The sequence below is a fragment of the Mustelus asterias genome, chromosome 2, assembly GCF_964213995.1.
Source record: "Mustelus asterias chromosome 2, sMusAst1.hap1.1, whole genome shotgun sequence".
NCBI classification, from domain to species: domain Eukaryota; kingdom Metazoa; phylum Chordata; class Chondrichthyes; order Carcharhiniformes; family Triakidae; genus Mustelus; species Mustelus asterias.
Window position 1 is genome coordinate 5,033,271 of NC_135802.1, and position 14,010 is coordinate 5,047,280.

Sequence of the window (14,010 nt, forward strand, 5' to 3'; positions counted from 1 at the left end):
GTTTAAGAGGGATGATAATGAGGAAAATCTGTTTCTCTCAAGATAGTGATTTAGTCTGACATTCTGTCACCCAGAGAGCAGCGGAGGCTGGGTGGATAAATATATGTAAGACTTGAGATGGACAGATTTTTAATATGGAAGTTGAGGATTATGGGGGCAGAGGGGGGGTGGGGGGGATGACAGTGTGGAGGTGGGATGCAATTGGATCAACCATGATGGTATTGAATGGTGGAGCAGGCTCGATGGGCCGAGTGGTCTATTTCTGGGATGTCCTTGCCATAGAGGGAGCACAGCAAAGCTTTACCAGGCTGATTCCTGGGATGGCAGGTCTGTCATATGAGGAAAGACTAAGTCGGTTAGGATTATATTCACTGGAGTTTAGAAGAGAGAGAGGGGATCTCATAGAAACTTATAAAATTCTAACAGGGTAGATTCAGAAAGAATGTTCCCGATGGTGGGGGAGTCCAGAGCTAGGGGTCATAGTTTGAGGATAAGGGGTAAACCTTTTAGAACTGAGGTGAGGAGAAATTTCTTCACCCAGAAGGTGGTGAATATGTGGAATTCACTCCCACAGAATGTAGTTGAGGCCAAAACATTGTCTGATTTCAAGAAGAAATTAGATTTCGCTCTTGGGGCTAAAGGGATCAAGGGATATGTGGGGAAGGGGGATCAGGATATTGAATTCGATGATCAGCCATGATTAAAATGAATGGCGGAGCAGGCTCGAAGGGCCGAATGGCCTCCTCCTGCTTCTAGTTTTTATACTCCCTCACATCCTCGAAGTTTCAATGTATCTGGACCCTGTTTGGTTTTTAGATGGAGATTGATCTGCAAGACGACAGCAGCCCATTGGTGAAGCCAGGTGCAGAACAGCCCGTCGCAGAGGATTTCTTTGACCCGACTGAGGATAGTATTAGTTCAACAGAAACAGCAGAGGAGGGCAATCCGTCTGACGAGGGAATGAGGGCTGCCGAGGAATCTATTCCCCTTGTGGCTGAGGGTGATGTGAACATGGAAGAGGAGCATCGTCCGGCGGCAGAGAGAAGCAGCGGCCCTGGGCAAGAGTTTCTCCGCATCAGGGAGCAGCCGGAGGAGGGGAGGCCCGGCCTGGCGCTGGAGACTGCTGGCTCCTCCAGGAGGGGCAACGACCCAGCCGAGACCTGCCCGGATCCCGTGTTGCAGCAGGGCAAGCTAGTGGGGCAAGGTGACAGCCTCACAGGGCAGGACATGTACAAAGTCAATCCGTTTAAGCAGGATTTCCGCTCTCTGCGATGGTTGAAGCATTTTGACCGATCCCAGCTAAAGGCTCTTCAGAAAGCCTTGAAACGGGAATTTGCACTAATCCAGGGCCCTCCTGGAACAGGTAAGCGCCTGTGAGTGATTGGGCGCCTGTGAGTGATTGGGCGCCTGTGAGTGATTGGGCGCCTGTGAGTGATTGGGCGCCTGTGAGTGATTGGGCGCCTGTGATGGGGCGAATGTAGACATTGACAGGAAGTAAAGATAGAGATTGTAGGGAGTCATTCCTCTATTGTCTTAAAAAGGATTCTGGATAATAGAACCCATACTGAGATGGGAAAGAGTGACAGACAGTGATCGGGGGGGGTAGGGGGATTGGGGAGATGAGGGGGATTGGCTCGGGTGAGGGGCTATCGGGGGTTTGGTTGGTGGAGGGGAGCTGGTTGGATTGTATGAGACCATAAGATATAGGAGCAGAATTAGGCCATTCGCCCTTTGAGGCTGCTCCGCCATTCGATCATGGCTGATCACTGAATTCAATATCCTCCCTTCTCTCTCTCTCTCTCTCCCCCCCATATCCCTTAATCTCTTTAGCCCCAAGAGCAATATCTAATTTCTTCTTGAAATCAGACAACGTTTTGGCCTCAACTACTTTCTGTGGTAGTGAATTCCACACATTCACCACTCTCTGGGTGGAGAAATTTCTCCTCACCTCAGTTCTAAAAGGTGACCCCTAGTTCTAGACTCCCCCACCATTGGGAACATTCTTTCTGAATCTACCCTGTCTAACCCTGTTAGAATCTTATAAGTTTCTATGAGATCCCCGCTCACTCTTCTAAACTCCAGTGAATATACTGGCTGATAAATTTTTCAACCCCATTTTTTTTCCCGTAACCTTTGATTCCGTCACCAATCAAGAACCAATCTATCTCTGTCTTGAATATACTCAATGATCTGCCTTCTGTGGCAATGAATTCCACAGATTCACCACCCTCTGGCTGAAGAAATCCCTCCTTATCTCGGTTCTAAAAGTCGCCCCTTTACTCTGAGGCTTGCCCTCTGATCCTAGTCTCTCCTACTGATGGAAACATCTTCTCCACGTCCACTCTATCCAAGCCTTTCAGTATTTTGTAAGTTTCAATAAGATCCTTCTAAACTCCATTGCATAAGCTCTGAGGTTTTGGGTCTCAGAAGGCTGTGGGTTTCTGGGAGGGAGTTACGAGTGAGTCGCTGTGTTCAGCCCTGAGCTTTCAGCATCTACATGTGGCAATCTAGCCCGCAATCTGTGCACAGCCAGCTCCCACAAGCAGCAAGGAGACATAATGACCTGTTTGTGGTGATAGGGAGTTGTACCAGAGGAATTCTGACTGAGAACCCTGCGATTAATGAGCCCAAGGCATGAATTCAAATCCCACCAGAGCTGCTGAAGGAATTTGAATTCGATTAACTAAATAAATATGGAAAAGAATGGAACTACCGGAATGTCTCAAATTCCCACTAATGTCCTATAGGGAAGGAAATCTGCCGTCCTTGCCTGCTTTTGCCTACATGTGACTCCAGAGCCACAGCAATGTGGTTGACTCTTAACTGCCCCTGAAATGGCCAAGTGAGACATTCAGTTGTGATAAGTTCATAAGATATAGGAACAGAATGAGACCATTTGGCCCATCGAGTCTGCTCTGCCATTCGATCATGGCTGATATGCTCTTCTCCCCATAACCCTTCAACCCATTACCAATTAAAACTCTGTCTAACTCCTCCTCAAATTTACTCACTGTCCCAGCATCCACCGCACTTTGGGGCAGCGAATTCCACAGATTCACAACCCTTTGGGAGAAGTAGTTTCTCCTCAACCCTGTTTTAAATTTGCTGCCCCTTCTCCTTAGACTATGACCTCTCGTCCTAGAATGCCTTATATGATTCATATTTCGATGACCCGCTCCATACCTTTTATTATCTTGAATACCTCAATTTGATCTCCCCTCATTCTTCTAAATTCCAGAGAGTATCGGCCTAAACTGTTCAATCTCTCTTCATACGACAAACCCCTCATCTCTGGAATCAATCTAGTGAACCTCCAATAAATGCCAGCAATGCCCACATCATGTGAATAAGTTTTGAATATGTTTGGACACCGGGGTGACCTCCTATGCGGCTGCTGCGAAAGGTCTGCGGGACTATACGCCTCCACTCGAGGGTAAATGAGGGTGAGGCACGGTGGGACGCTTTGAGGAGTGTTTCCCAATGAGCCACGGCTGAGATCTAGATAACTTTACTTTTACGTAGACACAAACTCCAATGTATTGGGGCGGCACGGTAGCACAGTGGTTAGCACTGCTGCTTCACAGCTCCAGGGTCCTGGGTTCGATTCCCGGCTCGGGTCACTGTCTGTGTGGAGTTTGCACATTCTCTTCGTGTCTGCGTGGGTTTCCTCCGGGTGCTCCGGTTTCCTCCCACAGTCCAAAGATGTGCGGGTTAGGTTGATTGGCCATGCTAAAAATTGCCCTTAGTGTCCTGAGATGCGTAGGTTAGCGGGATTAGTGGTTAAAGATGTGGGGATATGGGGGTAGGGCCTGGGTGGGATTATGGTCGGTGCAGACTCGATGGGCCGAATGGCCTCTTTCTGTACTGTAGGGTTTCTATGATTTCTATGATTTCTATTTGTAATGAGAAGCTATCGGGTTAGTCCTTGGAGCAGTGGTTTGCGTGTGCGTTTGCATGTGTGTGCGCACGTGTGTGTTTGTGTGTAACCTGTGGTCTGCTTGCCGTTGTTGCAATAGGGAAGAGCTTCCTGGGGTTAAAACTGGTGGAGCTGCTGCTACATAACCAGAACCTATGGCAGGGCAATGATGGCAATCGCTGTCCCATTCTGATTGTCTGCCAAACCAAGCACGCCCTGGAACAATTGCTGGAAGGTGAGGTGGTTCTTTGAGGTAACTCCGTCTCAACAATGGGCTTTTAAAACCTATGGAAACTTTTGAAAATTCTGGTGTCAGTGATCATAATGTGGTTGTTTAGTAAGTCCCAGCTGGTTCACTGCTGCTGTGTAGGGGTGTCCTTACCCACTCTAACCTACATATAACTCCAGTTCCACTCCGACCCAGTTAACTCCCCAGCACGCTCCCCTGTTGTATTAAACTGCTCTGTCTAAGACCGCAAGAAACTACAAAGGGTCGTGAACGTAGCCCAGTCCATCACGCAAACCAGCCTCCCATTCATTGATTCTGTCTACACTTCCTGCTGCCTCAGCAAAGCAGCCAGCATAATCAAGGACCCCATGCACCCCGGACATTCTCTCTTCCAACTTCTTCCATCGGGAAAAAGATACAAAAGTCTGAGGTCACGTACCGACCGACTCAAGAACAGCTTCTTCCCTGCTGCTGTCAGACTTTTGAATGGACTTACCTTGCATTAAGTTGATCTTTCTCTACACCCTAGCTATGACTGTAACACTACATTCTGCACGCTCTCGTTTCCTTCTCTATGAATGGTATGTTTTGTCTGTATAGCGCGCAAGAAACAATACTTTTTACTGTATGTTAATACATGTGACAATAATAAATCAAATCATCGTTTGTTAACTGCCCAGTTCAATGAGAGAGCTTCTCACTACCATCATCTGTTGGGTAACTATAAATTGGAGGATCTTGTAGCACAGGAGGTGGCCATTCAGGCCATCAGTCTGTGCCAGCTCTTTGGCAGATCTACCCAGTTAGCCCCATAACTGTGCTGTTCCCCCAGGGTCCTGCATATGTTACTTTTTTGAGTATTGTGAAAGATGTACAAAAGCAGTGGTATCTGTCCCAAGTGAGCTCTCACGCTCTTTGCAATGACTGATTCTCGATTGGACTCCATCTTCAGCCTGCTTTGTCATTTGATTTATTATTGTCACATGTACTGATACAGTGAAAAGTATTGTTTCTTGCGCGCTATACAGACAAAGCATACCGTTCATAGAGAAGGAAAGGAGAGGATGCAGAATATCGTGTTGCAGTCAGAGCTAGGGTGTAGAGAAAGATCAACTTAGAGAGAATCTAACCATTCCCCTTTACAATCACCGAATCCCCCAATATCCACATGCTGTGGGTTACCATTGAACAGAAACTGAATGGACGAGCCATATAGTTTATATATTAGTGTCACAAGTCAACTTGCATTAAAACTTCATTGAAGTTACTGTGAAATTCAAATACTGTGGCTGCACGAGCAGGTCAGAGGTTAGGAATTCTGTGGTGAGTAACTCATGGGCGGCACGGTAGCACAGTGGTTAGCACTGCTGCTTCACAGCTCCAGGGACCCGGGTTCGATTCCCGGCTCGGGTCACTGTCTGTGTGGAGCTTGCACATTCTCCTCGTGTCTGCGTGGGTTTCCTCCGGGTGCTCCGGTTTCCTCCCACAGTCCAAAGATGCGCGGGTTAGGTTGATTGGCCATGCTAAAATTACCCCTTAGTGTCCTGAGATGCGTAGGTTAGAGGGATTAGTGGGTAAAATATGTAGGGAAATGGGGGTAGGGCCTGGGTGGGATTGTGGTCGGTGCAGACTCGATGGGGCGAATGGCCTCTTTCTGTACTGTAGGGATTCTATTCTATGACTCTATGACCTCCTGACTCCCCAAAGCCTGTCCGTCATCTACAAGGTACAAGTCAGCAGTGTGATGGAATACTCTCCACTTGCCTGGATGGGTGCAGCTGCAACAACACTCGAAGCTTGACACCATCCAGGACAAGCAATCCCGCATGATTGCTACCGCTTCCACAAACATCCACTCCCTCCACCACCAACACACAGTGGCAACTATGTGTACTATCAACAAATGCACTGCAGGAATTCACCAAGGTTCCTTTAGCAGCACCTTCCAAACACACTAACTCAACCGTCTAGAAGGACAAGAGCAGCAGATACCTGGGAACACACCCACCTGGAGATTCCCCCCCGAGTCACTCACTATCCTGACTTGGAAGTATATCGCCGTTCCTTCACTGTCACTGGGTCAAAATCCTGGAACTCCCTCTCTAACAGCACTGTGGGTGTACCTACACCTCGTGGTCTGCAGCGGTTCAAGAAGGCAGCTCACCACCTTCTGAATTAGGGATGGGCAATAAATGTTGGTCTAGCCAGTGACACCCACATCCCAATGAAAGAATTAAAAAAGGATCTCCTGAGCCAATGACTGGGGGCAGCCTCCTTCAAAAGCAAGCGCATGTCAGAGGGTGGACAGCCAAGGAGGGGAAACCTCGAGCTAGCGCCCCATCCAGAACTTAATAATCTGTGGTACCCTGCTCATTGGTAGAAGAATGTTCCGGGCACAGCTTGATGTGTGCGGTCACTAGAACTCCTACCAAACACAATAGAATCATAGAAACTAGAAGCAGGAGGAGGCCATTCAGCCCTTTTGAGCCCGCTCCGCCATCCATTTTGATCATGGCTGATCATATTCAATATCCTGAATTTCACCCCCACCCCACCCTGCATATCCCTTGACCCCTTTAACCCCAAGAGCTCTAATTTCTTCTTGAAATCACACAATGTTTTGGCCTCAACTACATTCTGTGATAATGAATCCCACACATTCACCACCCTCTGGGTGAAGAAACCTTTCCTCCCCTCAGTTCTAAAAGGTTTACCCCTTATCCTCAAACTATGACCCCTAGTTCTGGACTCCCCCACGAGTGGGAACATTCTTTCTGAATCTATCCTGTCTAACCCTGTTAGAATTTTATATGTTTCTATCCCTCTCACTCTTCGGTAGCACAGTGGTTAGCACTGCTGCTTCACAGCTCCAGGGTCCCAGGTTCGATTCCCGGCTCGGGTCACTGTCTGTGTGGAGTTTGCACATTCTCCTCGTGTCTGCGTGGGTTTCCTCCGGGTGCTCCGGTTTCCTCGCACAGTCCAAAGATGTGCGGGTTAGGTTGATTGGCCAGGTTAAAAAAATTGCCCCTTAGAGTCCTGGGATGCGTAGGTTAGAGGGATTAGCGGGTAAAATATGTGGGGGTAGGGCCTGGGTGGGATTGTGGTCGGCGCAGACTTGATGGGCCGAATGGCCTCCTTCTGCACTGTAGGGTTTCTATGATTTCTATGATTTTAACTCCAGTGAATATAATCCTAACCAATTTAGTCACTCCTCATATGACAGACCTGCCATCCCAGGAATCAGCCTGGTAAATCTTCGCTGTATCCCTCTATAGCAAGGACATCCTTCCTCAGATAAGGACACCAAAACTGCACACAATACTCCTGGTGTGGCCTCACCAACACCCTATACAATTGCAGCAAAATATCCCTATCCTCAAATCCTCTCGCTATGAAGGCCAACATACCATTTGCCTTCTTTACTGCCTGCTGTACCTGCGAGTTTACTTTCAGCGACTGATGCACGAGGACACCAAGGTCTCACTGAGTATCCACCTCTCTCAATTTACACCCATTCAAGTAATGATCTGTCTTCCACTTATTGCTACCAAAGTGGATAACCTCACATTTATCCACATTATACTGCACCTGATAAGGACAGATAATAAACATGGTCATCTTTGCCTCAAAGAGTAACAAGAACAAAGATGTCTAAAGGAGATTTAATAGGATTCTTTTCAATTTTGAACATCAAGAGGGTTTTGATAAGAGTTGACACGGTGAAACTATTTCCAATGATGGATGGCAAGGTCAGTAGAGACAGATTGGAGGAGCAAGAGGGGAAATGCTGGAGATTAATTTGAAACACGAGTTGTAATGATCAAAACAGCCTGCCTTGAACCAAGACAAAATTACAAAAGGAAACTAGATAAACGTTTGAAGCGGGGGGGGAGGTCATTGCAGGGTTATGAGGGAAGAGCAAAGTATTGGGACTTTCAAAGAACCAGTTTAGAATCGATGGGCCGAATAGCCTCCCACTATGCTATATGATCCTTTACATTCTGTTTCCCGGGTGGGGATAGCCCACGTTGGGGGTGGATCGTACTGTAGCAGGTTTGTGTGTGGTAAAGGTAAAGTCGCCATAGCCCCAGATGACCATAGGTGGCTCTCTCCTTATGTGGGGGAGAGCTGACTGCTGGTGATTTAACCTGAGGATCATCACACTTCAGGAGAGGGGCAAGGTTGAGAAGGCGGGGCCTTCATGAATAACCTCAGTCAGTACAGGGATTGAACCCACGCTGTTGGCGTCGCCGCGTATCACGAACCAGCCATCCTGTGCTGGGTGAAGTCCGGTCTTCCGGGAGGATATTGGTTGATGCGATAGAAGATTCTCGATTGGTTATTCCATGCTTTTTCAAGTTCCATTCTCAGTTTGTATCTATGCTACTCCTGGTATGAGGGTCAAGCTGATTTACAAGGACCGAGGTCACTGCAGGCCCCACCAGTTAGTTGCCAAGTGTCACTCTCGCTTTTTATTTTCAGGGATACTGGAGTTTAAAACCACTGGGATTGTGCGTATCGGGGGATTTTCCAAAAACCAGAAGCTTCAGACGCTCTCCCTGGAGGCCATTCGCAAAGCCACGTTACAGAAGATCCTGACTCCCACACAAAGACGCAGGTTCAAAGAGGTGGGTCTGTCATGTGATCCCAACTGTCTGTAAACATGGTATATTCACAAAAGGGAAAAAATAGGCAAAAACCCACATTTATATCGAGTTTTAAAATTCATTTGTGGGACATGGGCGTCGCTGGCTGGTCAGCATTTATTGCCCATTCCTAGTTGCCCTTGGAGGGCAGTTGAGAGTCAACCACATTGCTGTGGCTCTGGAGTCACATGTAGGCCAGACCAGATAAGGACACAAGCAGATTTCCTTTTGTAAAGGGCATTAGTGAACCAGATGGGTTTTTCCAACAATCGACAATAGTTTCATGGTCATCAGTAGATTCTTAATTCCAGATATTTTTTATTGAATTCCAATTCCACCATCTGCTGTGGCAGGATTTGAACTTGGGTCCCCGGAACATTAGCTGAGCTTCTGGATTAATAGTCTAGCGATAATACCACTAGGCCATCACCTCAGTGTTTTTCAGGATGACTTTTCATCCAAAGCTGTGCTGTCTAAATTGCCACCGTTCTGGTCATTCATCCCTCTTTTCACCAGAGCTGTACGGCTTCTAGTTTAAAATTCTTGTTTACAAATCCTGCCATTGTCTTGCCCCTCCCAGGGGATGGGATTTTCCAGCTGGTCCCACCTACAGAGGCACTGGATGAACCCACAGCTGGCCATTAGCGGGGCTGCTGCAAAACAGCGAAGGGAAAGGAACAGAAATTCCCACCCGATTCCTCGAATCCCCCGGAGGAAACCCACGCAGACACGCGGAGAATGTGAAAACTCCACACACTGACCCAAGCTAGGAATTGAACCCGGCTCCCTGGCGCTGTGAAGCAGCAGCATTATCGAGGGTGAAGCTACAGTGCAGCGCTGGGGAGGTGCACCGTGCTATAGGAGGGTCAGCGCTGAGGGCATGCTGCGTGGTCAGAGGGTGGGCGTGCCGCGCTGCCGGAGTGTCAGCGCTGAGGGAGTGCCGCACTGCCGGAGTGTCAGTGCTGAGGGAGTGCCGCACTGCCGGAGTGTCAGTGCTGAGGGAGTGCCGCGCTGCCGGAGTGTCAGCGCTGAGGGAGTGCTGCGCTGTCGGAGTGTCAGCGCTGAGGGAGTGCCGCACTGCCCGAGTGTCAGTGCTGAGGGAGTGCCGCACTGCCGGAGTGTCAGCGCTGAGGGAGTGCTGCGCTGTCGGAGTGTCAGCGCTGAGGGAGTGCTGCGCTGTCGGAGTGTCAGCGCTGAGGGAGTGCTGCGCTGCCGGAGTGTCAGCGCTGAGGGAGTGCCGCACTGTCGGAGGGTCAGGGCTGAGGGAGTGCTGCGCTGTCGGAGTGTCAGCGCTGAGGGAGTGCTGCGCTGTCAGAGGGTCAGTGCTGAGGGAGTGCCGCACTGTCAGAGGGTCAGTGCTGAGGGAGTGCTGCGCTGTCGGAGTGTCAGTGCTGAGGGAGTGCTGCGCTGTCAGAGGGTCAGCGCTGAGGGAGTGCCGCACTGTCGGAGGGTCAGGGCTGAGGGAGTGCTGCACTGTCAGAGGGTCAGTACTGAGGGAGTGCTGCACTGTCAGAGGGTCAGTGCTGAGGGAGTGCCGCGCTGTCGGAGTGTCAGCGCTGAAGGAGTGCCGCACTGTCGGAGGGTCAGTACTGAGGGAGTGCTGCACTGTCAGAGGGTCAGTGCTGAGGGAGTGCTGCGCCGTCGGAGTGTCAGCGCTGAGGGAGTGCCGCACTGTCGGAGGGTGGGTGCTGAGGGCACGCCGCGCTATTGGAGTGTCAGCGTTGAGGGAGTGCTGCGCTGTCGGAGTGTCAGCGCTGAGGGAGTGCCGCACTGTCGGAGTGTCAGCGCTGAGGGAGTGCCGCGCTGTCGGAGGGTGGGTGCTGAGGGAGTGCCGCGCTGTCGGAGTGTCAGTGCTGAGGGAGTGCCGCGCTGTCGGAGGGTCAGTGCTGAGGGAGTGCCGCACTGTCGGAGTGTCAGCGCTGAGGGAGTGCCGCACTGTCGGAGTGTCAGCGCTGAGGGGGTGCTGCGCTGTCGGAGGGTTGGCGTGCCGCGCTGTCGGAGGGTCGGCATGTGTGTCTGTGTGATCCTGTCTCTATTTCATAACTCTGATCTGTTTCAGCTTAAAGAGCAAATTGAATCCATTAAGAAAGATATCATGTTCTGCTCCAAAGTTCTGGAACTGCTCCCAGTGGGAATCCTACACGAGAAGGAGCTGGAACCAGAAATGAAACTAGACATGACGGAATTGGGACTGACTTCGGTAATCGTACATCACTCACTGACTGGCTCACTCTGGCTCAGGGGCCGCTGTCATTTTATATTGTAGAGCAGTCTGCAGAGAGAGGGCTATGGGATAGTTAGAATGTTACTGCGAGGGAGGGAGGGAGTCTGGGATTGGCGAGCGGGGAGGGGGAGGAGTCTGGGATGGGGGGGGGAGAGTCTGGGATTGGGGAGGGGGGGGGAGTCTGGGATTGGGGAGGGGGGGGGAGTCTGGGATTGGGGAGGGGGGGGAGTCTGGGATTGGGGAGGGGGGGAGTCTGGGATTGGGGAGGGGAGGGAGAGTCTGGGATTGGGGAGGGGGGGGGAGAGTCTGGGATTGGGGAGGGGGGGGGAGAGTCTGGGATTGGGGAGGGGGGAGGAGTCTGGGATTGGGGAGGGGGGGGGAGTCTGGGATTGGGGAGGGGGGGGGGGGAGTCTGGGATTGGGGAGGGGGGGGAGTCTGGGATTGGGGAGGGGGGGGGAGTCTGGGATTGGGGAGGGGGGGGAGTCTGGGATTGGGGAGGGGAGGGAGAGTCTGGGATTGGGGAGGGGGGGGGAGAGTCTGGGATTGGGGAGGGGGGGGGAGAGTCTGGGATTGGGGAGGGGGGAGGAGTCTGGGATTGGGGAGGGGGGGGGAGTCTGGGATTGGGGAGGGGGGGGGGGGAGTCTGGGATTGGGGAGGGGGGGGGGGGGAGTCTGGGATTGGGGAGGGGGGGGAGTCTGGGATTGGGGAGGGGGGGGAGTCTGGGATTGGGGAGGGGGGGAGTCTGGGATTGGGGGGGGAGTGTCTGGGATTGGGGGGGGGTGTCTGGGATTGAGGAGGGCGGGGAGGGAGTCTGGGATTGGGGAGGGGGTGTCTGGGATTGAGGAGGGCGGGGAGGGAGTCTGGGATTGGGGAAGGCGGGGGGAGTTTGGGATTGGGGAGAGCGGGGGGGAGTCTTGGATTGGTTGCGGGGGGGAGTCTGGGATTGGGGAGGGTGGAGGGGAGTCTGGTCTTGGTGGAGGGGGAGAGTCTGGGGGGGGCGGGGGGAGTCTGGGATTGAAGAGTCGGGGGAATCTGGGATTGGTGAGGGAGGGGAGTCTGGTATTGGGTAGCGGGGGGAGTATGGGGAGGGGACGAGTCTGGGATTGGTGAGGTTGGGTGGGGGGGGCGGAGTCTGGGATTGGGGAGCGGGGAGGTAGGGACGTCTGGGATTGGGGAGGGGGGGGGAGTCTGGGATTGGGGAGGGGGGGGGAGTCTGGGATTGGGGAGGAGTGGGGGTGGGGGAGGGAGTCGGGGGTGGGGGAGGGGAGTCTGGGATGGGTGAGGAGGGTGGGGGATGGGTGAGGAGGGTGGGGAGTCTGGGATGGGTGAGGCGGGTGGGGGAGGGGAGTCTGGGATGGGTGAGGGGGTGGGGTCTGAAATGGGTGGGTGAGGGGTCTGGGATGGGTGGGGAAGGGGAGTCGGGGGTGGGGAAGGGGAGTCGGGGGTGGGTGAGGGGAGTCTGGGATGGGTGAGGGGGTGGGGATGGGTGAGGGGGTGGGGGTGGGGAAGGGGAGTCGGGGGTGGGTGAGGGGAGTCTGGGATGGGTGAGGGGGTGGGGAAGGGGAGTCGGGGGTGGGTGAGGGGAGTCTGGGATGGGTGAGGGGGTGGGGAAGGGGAGTCGGGGGTGGGTGAGGTGGGGTGGTCGGGGGGGGAATGTGGGATGGGCTTCACCTCCGTTTTAATGTGACTAATCAATGCTGCCTTTGCTCCCGATGTTCCTACAGATCCCGGTGGACAATCTGGAGGAGACGGTTATCCTGAAGTGGCTGCAGATTCCTCCTCACCTCTGGCCACAGGATGCAAATGGAATGGGGCCAGAGACCAAATCCAGCAGATACTTCACATACAGTCCGTCCGAAAAATCCCCGTCAACTGGCAAGTTTACATTTCCAGTCGGCTGCGCTGCTTTTTGTTAACTAAATAACAACAAACTGGGAGAAATTAAAAATGCAGTTCCCTGAAGGAATATTGCATCAAAGTCGACGGAATCCCAATAGAGCGCAGTGCGTGTGCGCGCGCGTGCCGGTGTGTGTGCACCTGCGTACGCTTCATTTTCCCCTTGATGCACCTCATGGGGTCTAGTTTGACATGGGGATGAATTGATGTGCTGTGCGAGTCTCACTGACTGTAAGAAGTCCCTTCACCAAAATCCCTTTATTTCCAAGTCTGACAGCAGCATTCAGAGTGCTTTCATAGAATCATAGAAACCCTACAGTACAGAAAGAGGCCATTCGGCCCATCGAGTCTGCACCGACCACAATCCCACCCAGGCCCTACCCCCATATCCCTACATATTTTACCCACTAATCCCTCTAACCTATGCATCTCAGGACACTAAGGGGCAATTTTAGCATGGCCAATCAACCTAACCCGCACATCTTTGGAGTGTGGGGGGAAACCGGAGCACTTGGAGGAAACCCACGCAGACACGAGGAGAATGTGCAAACTCCACACAGACAGTGACCCGAGCCGGGAATCGAACCCAGGTCCCTGGAGCTGTAAAGCAGCAGTGCTAACCACTGTGCTACCGTGCCGCCCAGTCAGCAGTCTACACTAGGAGTCCCAGAGGAACTGGCACGCATGGTTAAATACAGAGCAAGAAGCTCCTTGATTGGCCCATCAGTTTGGCCCTTAAGCAGGGAGTTGATATTCTAACCGGCCAACTGCAATTGCCTGATTAAAGTCATTACACTGACAGACCATTACATGTGCTACAGGTCACTCAGTGACTGTGGCAACTTACACTTTTATTGCGTGTTGTCCTCTGGAGCTATGGACCATGATGGTCGTGGCTCCAACATTCTTCCTGCCTTTGGCCCGTGCTGGAAGTGTTTGCAGGCTGATACTCCAGCCTGTTTGGCCGTATTATAAACAGACCTTCTTGGCCATCAAGTCCGGGGTGGGATTTGAACCCGGGATTTCTGGCTCAGAGGCAGGAACTCTACCCACTGCGCCCACAAGACGCCACCCTAGCCCCTAAACGGTGAAATGTGTG

The 14,010-nt window shown here is 52.1% G+C and overlaps 1 protein-coding gene across 2 annotated transcripts in view; it reads left to right on the plus strand.

The window, feature by feature from the left end:
* LOC144504701 (NFX1-type zinc finger-containing protein 1-like) overlaps positions 1 to 14,010 on the plus strand; it is a 47,296-nt gene that overhangs the window by 11,828 nt on the left and 21,458 nt on the right. For both annotated transcript variants that reach the window (XM_078230440.1, XM_078230431.1), the window contains exons 4-8: positions 817 to 1,363; positions 4,017 to 4,151; positions 8,628 to 8,773; positions 10,851 to 10,991; positions 12,740 to 12,890. In XM_078230440.1, the coding sequence (XP_078086566.1) occupies positions 817 to 1,363; positions 4,017 to 4,151; positions 8,628 to 8,773; positions 10,851 to 10,991; positions 12,740 to 12,890 (1,120 nt within the window). The remainder of the gene's footprint in view (positions 1 to 816; positions 1,364 to 4,016; positions 4,152 to 8,627; positions 8,774 to 10,850; positions 10,992 to 12,739; positions 12,891 to 14,010) is intronic.